General features: G+C 33.1%; 1 protein-coding gene and 1 pseudogene across 1 annotated transcript; one reads left to right on the plus strand and one right to left on the minus strand.

Annotated features, from left to right (window-relative positions):
* Positions 1-5,952: 5,952 nt before the first annotated feature.
* On the plus strand, positions 5,953-7,028 carry LOC128174261 (uncharacterized). The gene is made up of 2 exons (XM_052839854.1): positions 5,953-6,062; positions 6,231-7,028. The coding sequence occupies exon 2, from the start codon at positions 6,396-6,398 to the stop codon at positions 7,026-7,028; it is 633 nt and encodes a 210-aa protein (XP_052695814.1). The 5' UTR covers positions 5,953-6,062; positions 6,231-6,395.
* Positions 7,029-7,227: 199 nt separating this feature from the next.
* LOC128174262 (uncharacterized) lies at positions 7,228-10,281 on the minus strand (annotated as a pseudogene).
* Between the last annotated feature and the right edge of the window lie 4,747 nt (positions 10,282-15,028).

A 15,028-nucleotide genomic window follows, 5' to 3' on the forward strand; every position in this document is an offset into this window, starting at 1 on the left:
TACAATGTGAAATTACTTTCAGAAAAAAATTCCAAAATACTAATTACAACTTTCTTTTTTGTGTAATCATTTGAATTTTTTCTGGGTTCATGTATATATATGTACAGAACATACTTATTTACGCGCGAATGATACGACATAGGAAAAAAATAATCGGTTGTTCGTAGAACATTTTTATCTTACGAATGTGACTAATTTAATTTTAAATATTTTTCAACATTATCAATGTAAATAATATCAGGTGTATTTACTGTTTGTGTTTTTACATCGTAATCTCTGAAACCAATAAAAATACTAATGTTAGCAGAAAAATCAAATCCCGCCGAATACTGAAAAACCGATTTCAGTTAGCAATCATACGGATTTTATTTTTGGTATTGACTATTGAGTTACGGTAACTTTTTTTCTGGATGATTTTATCATTTATTATTTTATGTAAAAGCACCATTCCAACAGTTACTCAATTATATAACAATTGATGACCTGGGGCTATACATGTTCCGAGCTGTGTGCGCTGAAGCGACACAAGATTCTCGGTCGCATGTGGCGATTGAATTTACACAGACTGCATGACCGAATAAACAAACGGGTGGGAAAGTGAAACAAAATGTTACACATGAGAAGAAGCCACCAGAAATGATTTTCGATAGATCTTGATATCGTTTTGACAATTAAAAAAGTCCAGCGCAGCTCCTGTCAGCGGGGCGGGAGGGGGCAGCAATGAGTTCGCTTCTACAAAGAAACGAACGACCATGTAGAAAAACTACAGAAGTGATTAATATGTGACCGATAGAATCTAATCTAAAGTTGTTAAAATTCATGTGAATTTTTTTTTTTAAATCATCGAATGCCTCAATTCAGGACATTTTTTATCGTGCTAGCACCTACTGCAAACATGTTACATGGAACTCTGATTATAATTTGATTTTTAAACTACCTTGTATGCTATCTATAAATCAATGCTAAATCAACTGTACAAGTTTAATGAATTTATCTTTTCATCTTAAACGAATATAATAGTTGAAAACATAATAAAATATAGTTGTGTCCGTGCAAAATGTCATGTTGTAAATTTTGAATTTACTGGGTGGGTGTAAATACAAAATTTACAATGTCATGTTGTAAATTTTGTATTTACACCCACCCAGTAAATTCAAAATTTACAACATGACAAAAATATGAAACATGAACGCGCGATAAGGTACATGTAGAAGAACACGAACCGACCCCGGATTACTTGTCCACTCGCGCCGGTTCTCCTCAGCCATGTGCGAGGGATGATCATCCTTTTAAAGGTTTACTTTTTGTGTGTGTGTGTGTGGGGGGGGGGGTTGATTAAAAGAATTATTTGTGCAGTTTCTAAAATATTTTACATAAACAAACTAACCATTCATTTATGTCTTACATGTACGATGTTTACGATTTGGGGTAATATCGCTCATTAATATTCATTTACACTCAAATGTTCAATTGAATAAATACAAGATGGACAAACTTATATAGGATTTAATTAAAACAGTTCCTGTTTTTACGGCTATATTAACTCAAACACGTTCATATGCATGTAAGTGTGCGTCGCGTTGTGAGAATCTTGTGTATTAAATACCCGCTTAATATTACCGCTAGGTAGTGCAGCCGTGGCTGATCTCATCGGCCGTTGGCGAAGGATATATTACGTAAAGGTACATGTACAACGCACAGACAGGCACAGTTCAGAACCCAGGAAGATTTGAGAAGTTTGCAGTATAATGACCATACTCTATCAAATAGAAGTTATTTATTTTAAACTTAAAACCCACAATTGATCTGTGTCTATCATTGCTTTAGATTGAGAATGACATTGCTTTTATTATTTAACTGAACGATTTCTTAATTGACAACCAATCGTTTAGTCCATAAAAAAAATATGTGTAATCTAAACGAAACCACTTATCGAGTTCGCGGCTAAATAAACTCATACATGTATATGAGAGACACAGCTCTCGTGTATTAGATAACCACTGACCGCTACAGCCGCGAGCATGATGACCGATTTTCTCGGCCGCGGGCGAGGGAGAGCTTACGTAATGGTACACACACAGAGCTCTGATTCAAGGTAGATTTTAAATGCAGGAGTTAATAAATAAAATGTAATGCATAGAGTTTTTTATTCCATATTTTGTGGTTAAATAGAAAAGAAAAAGAATGTTTTGTTTTCCAATTGCCGTTTTTAATGATTGTGCACTATAAGAACTTAACAACAATGACTTAAACTCCTAAAAAGAAGCATGTACTCCAACAAAAAAAATTCTTATAAATTAATGCCTCCTGTATAAACCAGCATACTTTCTGCGGCAACTCTATGCCAGTTGTACGCACAAAGACTTTCGGTAACTTGTCAAATGAGAACAGGTACATGTCAACATGTAAAGATTTTTACACTCATACTACACAAATCACTTACAAAATAATATTGTTACGACCTTTATGAGATCCCAACAAACAACTTTTCCAGCGACACCCACATCAAAATCCTAACCGTTTTTGAGTTATTAAGCAAAAACTTTTAGGGGCTATTGGCCCTTAATTTAAGGGGCCAGCCCTTTTTTATTGGTGTCAAATAAAAGCCCTTGATATTCTGCAAAACTTTTATTCTACATGTCTTATCAAAAAATTTTTCGTTAAAAAGATGTAAAGGAAAATATGTCTAAATTTTTGCACTTTTTGGAATCCTGTTTTTTGACCCCCTACCTTTTCCTAAATAAGGAACGTAATCCAAAAACAAAAACCGATGTATACAACTTCAATGTCTTTGTTATTCAAATTCGTTGGATTCCCATTCCCTGCTATCATAGTCTCGGAGCCTTTGTCTGGAAACCAAAGGCCCTAAAAAATTTTAAAAGGGGAATAACTCGTTAACGGAAAGGGAATTTTAACTTTTATGAATTGATGAAGATAGTGTTTTGTAAAGTTCATTAGCCCTAAAAATTTGAGCAAAATCCGTTCAGAAATGAGCACGATATGAAGCCTCAAAGTTCGCGTCTAGGAAGAAAAAAAGAAAAAAAGAAAAATAAGAATAATCTTAACCCGCACAATAATAGAAAGGTCTTCCGTTGGAAACGGAAGACCTTAAAAAGATAGACAATTCTTTCGAAATAAAAAACGTTGCTCTGTGTCACTATTTGGTTTAGCGGAAACTTTAAATTTGACGTTGTTTGGTTTTTTGGTTTACTTTTGAGGTTGTGCTAATTATAGTAACATTAACATCAGCAGAACCCGACTAAATATTTACATTAAGTATATCGTTTATAGCTTGTTTAACAAATCTATCGAGAAAATAGCATTATATTTTTCGTATTCCATTCCGTTCCGTTGTCTGTTCCGCGTTTTAGCAACACCCTTTTAAAATAATCATCTCCACGATGTTATTTTCTTTATAGTAAATCAGTATTTTGTTATGCTTTAAATGAAAGCGTTCTATCGGAATCAACCCCGTGATCATTTAAATTGCCCGCGTACATTTGGCATGTCAGTATTACACATTATGATTTATACCCTATGAAAATGTACATATGAATAAAAACATTTGGGAATTAAATGTGGAATCATCTTTACGCACTGCATGGATCTGTTAGTGCTTTACAAGAGGCTCTTTCATTACTTCTTACGTGCACACCTCCATGAAAATGGACCAAACTGACATAATTTGTTTTTGCAAATACTGACTGTAAATAACGAAAACATCAAATAAAATACTACAGAAGGAAACGAATAACTTTCTTTACAACATTTCTTTAATATTGCATTAGAAAATTTCATTCCTTTACAAGTTATTTACGAAAAACTTTTGAAGCCACTATCTGCCAATAACTCCCTAATTATAGGATCCAACCCCTTTTTTCTGTATACCGAATGGAAAGTCTCGGTAAGACCCACAAATTTTAAAATACCACTTATAACAAATTTTTATCAGGTAGAAAACTAAAACGGAAATACGCTATTGTTTTGCAAACTGGATAAGGTATTTCGTCAAGTAAAATATTGACGACATTCATCACACGCGTATTATCTGAACTGAAAATTTCAAACAATCGGTGCACAAACGATCGAGATATTAAGGATCAAAGTTGGCGTATAGAAGACAAAAGAAAAAAGAAGAAATCTGAAAAATGTACAGAATAATAGTAAGGTCTTCCGCTCGCAAGCGGAAGACCTTAATAAAAACCAATCGAGGGTCAATTTTTAGATTGGGTCATATGGCCCTGTCTTTAAGTTTACAGCCACCAAAAGTCTCAAACCGGAAGGTAGGCATAATACACATGAATTGATTCTACGCTTAAGAAAAGAGTGCAGTCAGTTTTTATGCATTTCGGTAAATATACATTATGAAAAACACGCATTTAATCTTTTGTAATGTGTAATCCAAATTCCATTAAAAAAAACAAAAAAAAACAATTAGTTTTATTGATCAGAATATTCTTCCTCGGATTCAATAGGGTATGTAAGTCTCGTTTGGTTTCCCTTTCGTTTTACAACTTCCGGGTACATCAGCGTTCGTAGTAACACAATGGTAACACAATACTGCTTCGCGATAGGGTGCACTCATCGCACCGGCTTTAAACAGACTTGTAGTTTGTTTAGATTCCCACCCGATGCCAAAGAACGGAAAAAATGGATAGAACGATGGAGGTAGGTAATAAAATTGTGATATTCATTAGATTAGAATGTTTATGTCACTGAATCTGCAATGTTTCTGTAGAGGTCACAGAGAGGATATACTCGTAAACAAAGTTGTTGGCATATATTAAGTTTATTCAGGGAACAATTTTTTTTCTACAAATTTCTAGCAGCTTTTTTTTGACCATATTTTAATGTACTGACATAATAATATCAGTCAAAATAGTTGTCCTTTTTTCCTTATGTCATGTAACCCCCCCCCCCCCCCCCCCCACACACACACACACCTTTTTTTTTATCAACAACACAAATATTCAACTTTTTAAAAAAGCCCCGGAACCCTGTTAATATAATTTAGAAATTCAATTGCGAATAATTTAAGCACCAATTTTATTAAGTACCATTCATTTCTAAATTGTTATATTTTTATTCTCTATTTAAGTAATTAAATAGCATGATACTACTTTTAAAATCTAAATTTCAAATGTTTTTAAAAAATTGTATTTCAGACGAGCAGAAAGGGAATGGAATTCTAACGACAGGATATGTAGCTGCCATTTCCAAGATGGAAACACGGAGTTGGGCCCTACTGTTTTTTCATACAGCAAGATTGTCGTTATTTCCCAGAGATACCAACAACAAAAAGGTAGCTAAAAAATCAAGTTTGTTAAAACCATCTCAATACAGTTTATAAAAAAAATGAAATTGGTTTATCATTTTGTACGTTGAGACATGTATCTAAATTTTAAGATATTTGACACAACCAAAATAGTTTAAATTATATATATGTACTTGTAACATACTTTCAGGAAACGGTTAAGCAGTTCTTTATACCCCCCTGAAACAATTACATGTACTCCCCGTGATCCAGTTCTAGATCACAGCTATTGTGACACAAGTACTGACTGCGAAGCACACTCCAAGGATCAGTCTAAAGAAGGTAGTCAACATAAGTGTTTATCTTATGACATTGTTTACATCATCTGTTACCAATTGTTTTATAACATTGTGGCTCAGTGTTTGTTGATTTCCTTCAACTACAAATATCTTCTCCAAAATAATAGGACTAAGTTTTTATACAATATACTGAATGCATTGAAATCCCATGAGAGCACACAAAAGTATATAATACATAACTGTTCTACATGAATTAATGACTTCACAGAACTTAGTGTAAATACATTTTATCTTTAATACAATGGAATTTATTTAACATATTCACATTCGATAATTAAACAATTAAAGGAGAAGAACCGACAACATAGGATTACATTTATATGTAAAAATTAAAATTACAGTATCAGTCTTTGAGAAGCAGATTGCTAAGCTACAAGAAGAAGTTACACGATTAAAGCTACAGAAGCCAAACAATGTCGATTAGCGACATAATAGATGATACTGAAAAGGTGAGTTACATAAATGTGGATATATTAGTAAATATAGACTTTACAACATGTTCAATTAGTGTGCTGATAATGAAACATGTTATTATGCTTATCATGCTTTGACATATGTAACAGGAAATGAAAGCGAATGCACCGAACATTTTCCTATGTGCTTTAATTCATTTGTAGACGTTGCTCTACACCTCCTTCCCGGTTGATGTTTTCAATGGCATTGTCGGTATGCTCAGTAGAATGGCGCCGTTTAATTATTATGCTGGTTGGGCCGTGACCTGCTTTGCTATTGAGGATTAGCTCCTGATAACACTTACGAAACTGAGGCTGAATTACCGTGACATGGATTTGGCAGTGAGGTTTGGGCCAAGACGGTGTTCTCAAAGAAGTCAGCTTAAATGTAAGGGGTCTTTGCCGAAGTCTTTTGAGGAGTTTGCTTCTGCCCGCATTGCTATGGATGCAACAGAGGTAATCCAGGACATTCCCTCGGACATGAATTGCCAGTCCCTATCATACAGCAGCTATAAGAGTAGACGCACTGTGAATGCTGTTACATGCGTCGCTCCAAATGGTGCTCTAGTGTTTTCCTCCGAGTTGTATCCAGGCTCAACATCTAACTCTGCTATTGTTGACCACTGTGGTGTGTTGAACCAGCTTCAAGCAGGTGATTTGATAAAAGCAGGCAAAGGCTTTAATATCTTTGACAAGCTGCCATCTGGTGTCTCCTTGAACATTCCCCCATTCTTATCAAACAAGGCACATTTTACGAAGGAAGAGGCAGAGCTGTGCTACAAAATTGGAAAAGCAAGGATCCATGTAGAGAGTGCTAATGAGAGGATTAAAAACTATGACATACTAAATCACATTCCAGCTCAGTATAGACACTTGTCAACAAAGATTTTTCAGCTGTGTTGTTGTCTTATTAACCTTCAGGCACCTTTACTTAAAGAAATTGCAGATAAATATGAGATTTAAACTAATACATGTTAATAAAATCAACAGAAATTTGTTATTTACAATAACTTTTACTTTGAAAAATGGATAAACAGAGAATGGAACTAAATAGTAATTAATCTGACTCACTTTAGGGATTCTAGAAACTTAAAGTAAAGTAAAAGTCCAGCATGGTTACAATGTTGCTGATCCAAGTCTGGTCCTTCAGTATTCTTATGATCTAAAGGTCCTTGGTGGTCCATACCACACGATCACAGCACTCAGTTTCGGTGAGGAAAAGTTGACCCTGTATTTGGTGCCAATAGTCATGTGTCATCTTTAATGACAATCCTCCGACATCTTTTACTGAAAAATAATACCTAAGGGTTACACATCGGAGTTTCCACATGATATATTTCTTAATTTTAAAAAGTTATTAATTTTATTTCACATGCAAATAATGGCTTTTACAAGTTAATGCAAAAATATAAATTTGCTTGTCATATCTCTCTGAATTTAGCATACCTAAGAAAAAGTCCTTGATAGATGAACGAGCCTCGGCAATTGTCAAGTCTTTTGCTGTGAAAGGCCATTTCACCTCAATGATGGCTGGAAGTGTCGGGGGTTGATCCTTCTGCTGAAGATGAACAATGGGAGATTTTAAAAAATCTCCCTGCACAAAACCATCAGGAGATGCTCTAAAGACACAAGATTCATGGAGCCATATACCTAATGATAGTAGTAATATGTTTATAAATGTACAGAAAACTTGATATAAAAGCAATGATTTTTCTACACTTTCATATCGAACTATAAAAAGTATTTGGTATATATATAACCAAAAGAAAGATCTGTTTCTTTATCACAAAAGTTATTCTCCAGTGTCTTTAAGTGTTTAAAATAAGAAAGTTAACACATCAATGTAAATTTAATATACATGAACCTACATGTATTTGAATGTAGTACAAAAAATGCAAATGATACTGCCAAAAATAGCACCACTTGCCTGTTGGCAACACTGTTACTCCACCTGCTTTACAGGATTCACTCACACCAACTCTCTCATGTGTATATGCCCCATTGTATCGGCGCTCTTCTCTCTAAATTGTAGGCACTCAAAATTCTCTTCTTCAAAGACTCTGTCAATCTACAGAAATATTAAATTTATATAATTTTATATGTAAAGATTGGATGTAATACTTTAATAGCACTGCATATTAAAATTTCCTGAAAAAATTAAGTAAATGTCATTAAAAATAATACATAAAATTACTTTTTAGCCAGGTTAAAAGTCTTTGAATTTTTTCAGGGTTTTTTTTATGAAATTTTATATCTTATAGTTAAGACTTGAAAATTTTTTATTCAATATTTTGATATGGAAATACCTATTGCGTTTTGCAGCTCCAATAATCTGCCCAAAGTTGGTTGTTGTAAACCTAAGTTTTCTAATGGCAGCCCACAAAGCATTTTCCCTCTGTCCGGAAGAGATACACGCAGCTTCCAGTATCTTTTCTGGAGAAAGAATGAGGTTCTTCCGCAGCCATGTGTTTGGGTCTTCACTTGAGATGTACTCTGTACTCACGAGCAAGTCCTCAATCAGAGGCACTGGACTAGTCTGTGCTTTCGGTTCTTCAGAGAGAATCAAATATAAAGCTGTAATCAATAATAAATACATAATATGTAGGGTCTCTCATGATTTGCGATGGTATATGATTTTCATCTAAAAAGTTGTGTGTTCTCTATCCCCGAGCCTTGGTGTGGGGATAGAAAACACACGAGTTGGATAAAAATCATATATTGAAGATAACAACTAACCAATTCATTTTCAAACATATTTTTATCAAATCATGAAAAATAATAAAACAGCACAGAGTGCTTTACAATTACAACACCACACTTTTTAACTAAGTTATATTTGTACTTTTTTTATTATACATCCATCAACAGCCTAAAACTAGGTAATGTTTAATTATGTCGTCATGTTGAATAACAATACACAGTGTAATATCAAAATTCTATTACATGAGTGATAATGACATCCACTGCATATTGAAATAAACATGTGATCAATAACAAGAATGTTTGTAAATAACACTAATATTAATTATAAAATTTCTTAAGTAAATACTCTTGAACATGTAACAAGAAATGTTCAAATATAAACAACAATAATGTTCGGATCTAGGAAAGGGGGGGGGTCTGGATCACCCCCAGCAAGCATTAGTTACATTCATGAAGTAGGCCTTGTACCATCCCCACCCCCCCCCCCCCACCCCCCATCCTCCCACAGAAGACAAAATGATGCGTCAGACACCAACCCCCTGAAAAAATTTCTGGATCCTTGCATGACAACTAGATCAACATCTTAAATTTTGAAATTTAGAACATCAACAAAGAATCACAGTTCAATTGCAACTCCAACAAAATAATGCATAATGCAAACAACGCAGAACTGTTAAAAATAAACTCCACAGAAGAGTAACCTGTGAAGCGTCCTAATTGTCCCAGCTGGTTATATAAAAATGCTCTGTCATCAACTGTTACTTTCCTTGTGAGTGCTCTAAACATGTTTATTCACTTTATATTATTAAAAAAAACCTACTGTCTACAGTAAAGAAATTTTCATCGAAATATGATAATGGGGTGTCACTTTGAGAGACATACCTGTACTCCTGCTGTTTAGGAGGATAAAGATCAGACATTGTTACAGTTGATTTGAGGGGTGCTGACTTGTGGTGTTTAAGCCAACTGCATTTGACATCCGTTTTACTTGCACGTTTGTACCTAGAATAAACAATATACATGTTCGAGTTCATGTTTGTTGATTAATATAGACAATAAGTATTATAATTTCTCAAACGACAAGTTTTCTTTCTTTACCCAAACAACAATGTTGCAGTCAAATGGTGGCATCTAAACTGTCCCATAGGGCACTGACATGTAAAATCTTACACAATGCCGTTGTCTTCAGCGTCCAAAAATATCTACAATAGTTACATCAAACAATGAAACAGGCACTTGATAAAAATGTATTCCACAATCTTACCTCCAAGGGAAATAAACAAAATTCATATAAACAATCTTCACATCACACACGAGGGGCATGTGTATACAACAATAATATACCTGTACTTTGTACGATGTATCTTTCATTGATGACTGTACACACGCTGTTATGACACGTAATTCGTCCATAACAAACCGAAGCACTCGTCCGCTTTCTACCGCTGCCTCGTTTTTTTCTAGTTAACTCCGTGTGTCCCTCCACAAACTTTGCCCAGTATACAATCGATAACGCAATTGTGAAGCGATGTACCCGGAAGTCGATTTTCACGCAATATCTTGGCAGTCACGTGACGAGACTTACAGACCCTATACTTGAAGCAATTTGTGGAGTAAGTTAAGTAACTGAATGCACAGCGCCGTTGACGATTCAGTTGGTGGACGAGCTAACTGATTAATGGAAGGGGTTGAAGGTTGAATCGAAAGTAAAGTTGACAAACGCAATCTGCCATATTATAAAGGTTGTAAATTTCGTTTTAACAATCCATCGAACTTCATGTGCGAGACTAAGTTAATTTGTAAACGGGTTATGCACAGCTGTCTAGCATATTAAATAGGTTCTTCATTAGATTCAAGTCTACTTGCGGTACTTGTATGAGAGTTGTTCATCTTTAAATGAATTCTGTATTTAGAAACCAATAACTAAATTTGCCTATTAGTTCTCTGTAGTGAACTTGTTTAACAATGCATTTTAAGCAATATCAATATAGAACCCCTGCGAGATGATCATGACCAATTCATGATTTTCCCTTGAATGATTCATGAATTATATTCATGAATTGTTAATGAAAAGTTTATGAGGATCCCGTGATCTTATTATTGGACATTTTAAAGTCATGAATTTTTGTTCATGAGTAAATGTTGATGAATATTCATGAACATACTTTTTCATGAATAATTCATGAACAGTTATATTCATGAAGCTTCATCATTTGATGAATGTCCAATAATAAGTTCATCGGATCTTAATGAATTGTTCTTGAATAAGTTTAATGAATCTTCATGAACTGTTCATGAATATCATTATGAATTTTATTCATGAATAATTCATGAATAATTCATAAATAAAATTCATGAACTATTCATGAAAATTCTTACCTTCCACATTTTGTATATAAAAAGGTAAAATCTCATAAAAAATCAAATATAAAATACTTTATTATAATAAATTGAAGAATAATGAGACAATCATTAGTAACACATAATTCATATGTACTGACTATCACTTTAAATAATCAGCAAGTTTAATAAAGTTTGCAAAACAACAGGTAATGATATCAATACTAACTCATTAGCTTTAAAGGAATGATACAATATTAGAATTGACATACCAATATGCAATGATTTGAAATATAAGCGACATCAGAATATGATATCTAGTTGATAATTATCAATATGTTCTTAATGAAATCTTCCTTTGCTGCATCGTCCTTGCCTTTGCTCATGTTGGTTTCACTTGCATTCCATATATTGCAATGTGCATTTACTGCATGGTAGGTAAAATGCTCCATCCTTTAAATGATTATTTTCTACAAACGCAGAGTGTCTTTGTGACAATACTTCTTGGTGGCAATTCTTCAGGCTTCACATATAGCCCCTTTGGTGGCAGAAGAGTTGTACCTCTGTACTGTACAAAAATAATATGACAAATAGCAGTATAATTAGCAGTATAATTATGACATGTCGTTTAAAACATTTGGAACATCAACTAATCATTCAATCATCTCATTTAATTTTTATTTCAAATATATTTATCAAGTATGATAATACTGAAATTGCACTAGAGCTTAAGAATGAGAGTGATTACTCTAGAAAAAGTGATATAGCAGAAAAATAAAACAAGATGAAACAAGATGAAAAATTCAGGAGAAAACATAAATAGGCATTATCCCTGCTGTTCAATCCATTTCAATGTATCTATTGAATAATCTTGAATAACTACTTCTTAAATTAATAGGCCAATACACACTTTACAAAAGGTATGTCCCTTGGTCGCCATCTTTGGGGAAAAACCCATATATTTCTCACGGTAGTCTTTGTAGTTTAGAGGGTTGTAACTTCGCCATTTGATATTATAGTCTGTCTTAAGATATTTATGCAACACATTTGGACAATTATTAATAAAAACACACTTACCTGTGAAAGAAGTGCAATTGAAATAGTTGAAAGGAATATTTTCCAAGATAATTGTATTGACACATTATCATCTTTCACTCGGAAAAATTCACAGGAACGAAAACAGATTCCTTACGGAGATTTATAATGGGGAATGTTTACATTTTTTCTCCATTCGGAATACACTCGGAATACATCGCGCAATTTTTCAACGTTATCATCCGGGCTTGCTGCAATACAAAATCTCCGTAGACATCTCCTTTTTTTTTAGCATTGTATTGAAACCTGATAAGCTAACAGGGGCATTTCGACTGAGAAATCTTGGAAATTTTTCATTCTTTTGAATGAACATTGTTTGAACCCTGAGGTATTTATAAATATCAAGCAATTAAGCCAAATGTGAATCCAAAATATCTTGGGACAGAGTATGGAAATCTGTTTCCGCTATGAATTTTATTGCCCCAATTTGGGGCAACCCACACATCGAATGAATAAATTAAATTCAAAGTGGTTTCTTCACAGGACGCCTAAATAGTTGGTTGCCTTAAGAAGGGAAAAGTTGTTTTTTTTTCCCTTTTGACCTTTGGGTTGACCCCGCAAAGGGTACAACTTTTGCAAAGTGTACATTGGACTATTACGATGAAACTATAACTGTTTTCAAATTTGTAAATGATCCTGGCCATTCTATTAGAAATTTTCAATTACTTGCAATAGCATTTATTTATTACTTACTGATATTTATGTTCCATGATCACTATCTTTAGGGCTGTCCAATATTCTGGTTTCACTGCATAAGTCTAGAGTAAAAAAAAAATTGTATTAACTCAAATGACATCAGCATATAACTTTACCTTGTAATTGCACCGATTTAGGTATATCAAATGTGTAATTTAATATCAATTATGTAGTTAAGACTTATAAGTTAGTCAAAAAAGAATTTCACTATAAATAAAAACCGCCATTTTGAAATGTTCGAAAAAAACCAATTTTACGTTTTGACTCCCTTATTACATAAAAGTTATATCAATATATACATATTATATTACCTTTAATACCATTACTTTGAACTACATCTGCTGCATTATCTTCTTGCAGGTCCCATGCTTAATTAATCCATCGCTCATGTTGAAGATCCGTCTGCTTTCATTCAAAATTCGTAATCACTGGGCGGAAGTGACGTAATAAAATCAAAACAACTCGCTGACTGTGTATTCTGAGACTCTTTCATTTTGTTAAATAATTTTTTTAACATATGTTAATAATAATCGAAATATATCTTTAAATGAAACTAATTATAAAATGCTTAAGTTTTTTTTATTATATTTTCAGAGATTGAAATATCGTTCAGTTTACACAAGTTGTGTCTGTTAAATTTCAACCCCTTCCGTTTTTGAACCCTCAAGGTTTTGGAACTTAAAAAATAATTTACACTCAATTAAATATTGTTACATACTTTATTTCTTTAATTTTGCATTAATGTTTTAAAGTAATATTTTCATTATTGGTGAACATTAAGTTAATTGACAAATTGACGTTCAGTGTGTTTTTGTAACGGAGGCGAATCGACATGACACCTCATAAATAATGGCGGACTCCTACGAAACTCGGAGTGTAGTAACGTTAGTTGTCTGAGTTTAAACAGCTAATCATAATTTCATTGTTGGAAGTTCTCAACGGATTATATACGTAACGGATTTGTAACTTCTTACAATGAATCGTTTTCAAATATGTGCAACAGTAATGCCTTTTACAAAGAAACCGCAAAGGTTCTAAACTTGACGGGGTCCAAATTTCAACCGAATGTGCTCGGAACATTTTCTCTGTCGTTCTCCCAGGAACAGATGCACTTCGTCTTGTGTGTATATATATGCTTCTATGATAGACTGACAACCGACCACGTCTTTAATAAACTTGATATACTTCAAACAAGTTGGAAATCAACGTATACTAATTTTTTTTTCCCAAAGAAATATGCAAATTTTTAAATTATTTCACTTTTCAGTTTAGTTTACAAGATTTTTAACAACATAAAACAGCCATAATGTATCATCTGCAAAGACTGATTATTCACTGATTAGTCATTTTTTTTTAAATATAAATTGAACAATGAAAAAATTAAGTGTCAAATCTAGTAATGACCATTTGATCATGATGTCTGAGACCTTCGTTGTTGTCAATGAAGTTACATGTTTCTTAGAATTGAATAAATTATGAAACTATAATATATCACATCTTTCTTTTTCAAAATTAAAGATGCCACATTTATATAGGTGTTTGCATGAATATTCATGAATGTTCATGAAGACTGTGTTTTAATATTAATATTTTAAGAAGTATAATTTTTTTTTTTAAAGATAATGTTCTGAATATATACATGTACTAGAGAAAACCATGTTATTTATAAAAGTATTTGAAATTAATTATATATTTCGTAAATTAGAACTTCATGAAAATTTATGAATGTTCAATACCTAGAACTATTGAATACCAGGCACATGTATTTCCTGTATTCTTGTATATTCATAATTTGTTCATGAATTACATTTTAAGAATATATTCATGAATAAAATACATTAACCACCTTTATGAACCAGTTATGAACCAGTCATGAATACATCATGAAACTTCATGAACGGTTCATTAAAGTTCTTAAAATCATGAATTTCATCTCGCAGGGGAATATACATTTTTGGTGACCAATGCAACTAACAATATAAAGAACCTTATTGATTGAAGAACCAAGTTAAATGTTAATCTTCACGTTGTCACGCTAGGTTTATACTTTTTAACATACAAAACCAGTCACATTCCTGATTAAATTAATTTTTTCATCAATATATTAATGTACAAGGGTTGTCAAAAAA

Source organism: Crassostrea angulata, chromosome 2, assembly GCF_025612915.1.
Source record: "Crassostrea angulata isolate pt1a10 chromosome 2, ASM2561291v2, whole genome shotgun sequence".
NCBI lineage: Eukaryota > Metazoa > Mollusca > Bivalvia > Ostreida > Ostreidae > Magallana > Magallana angulata.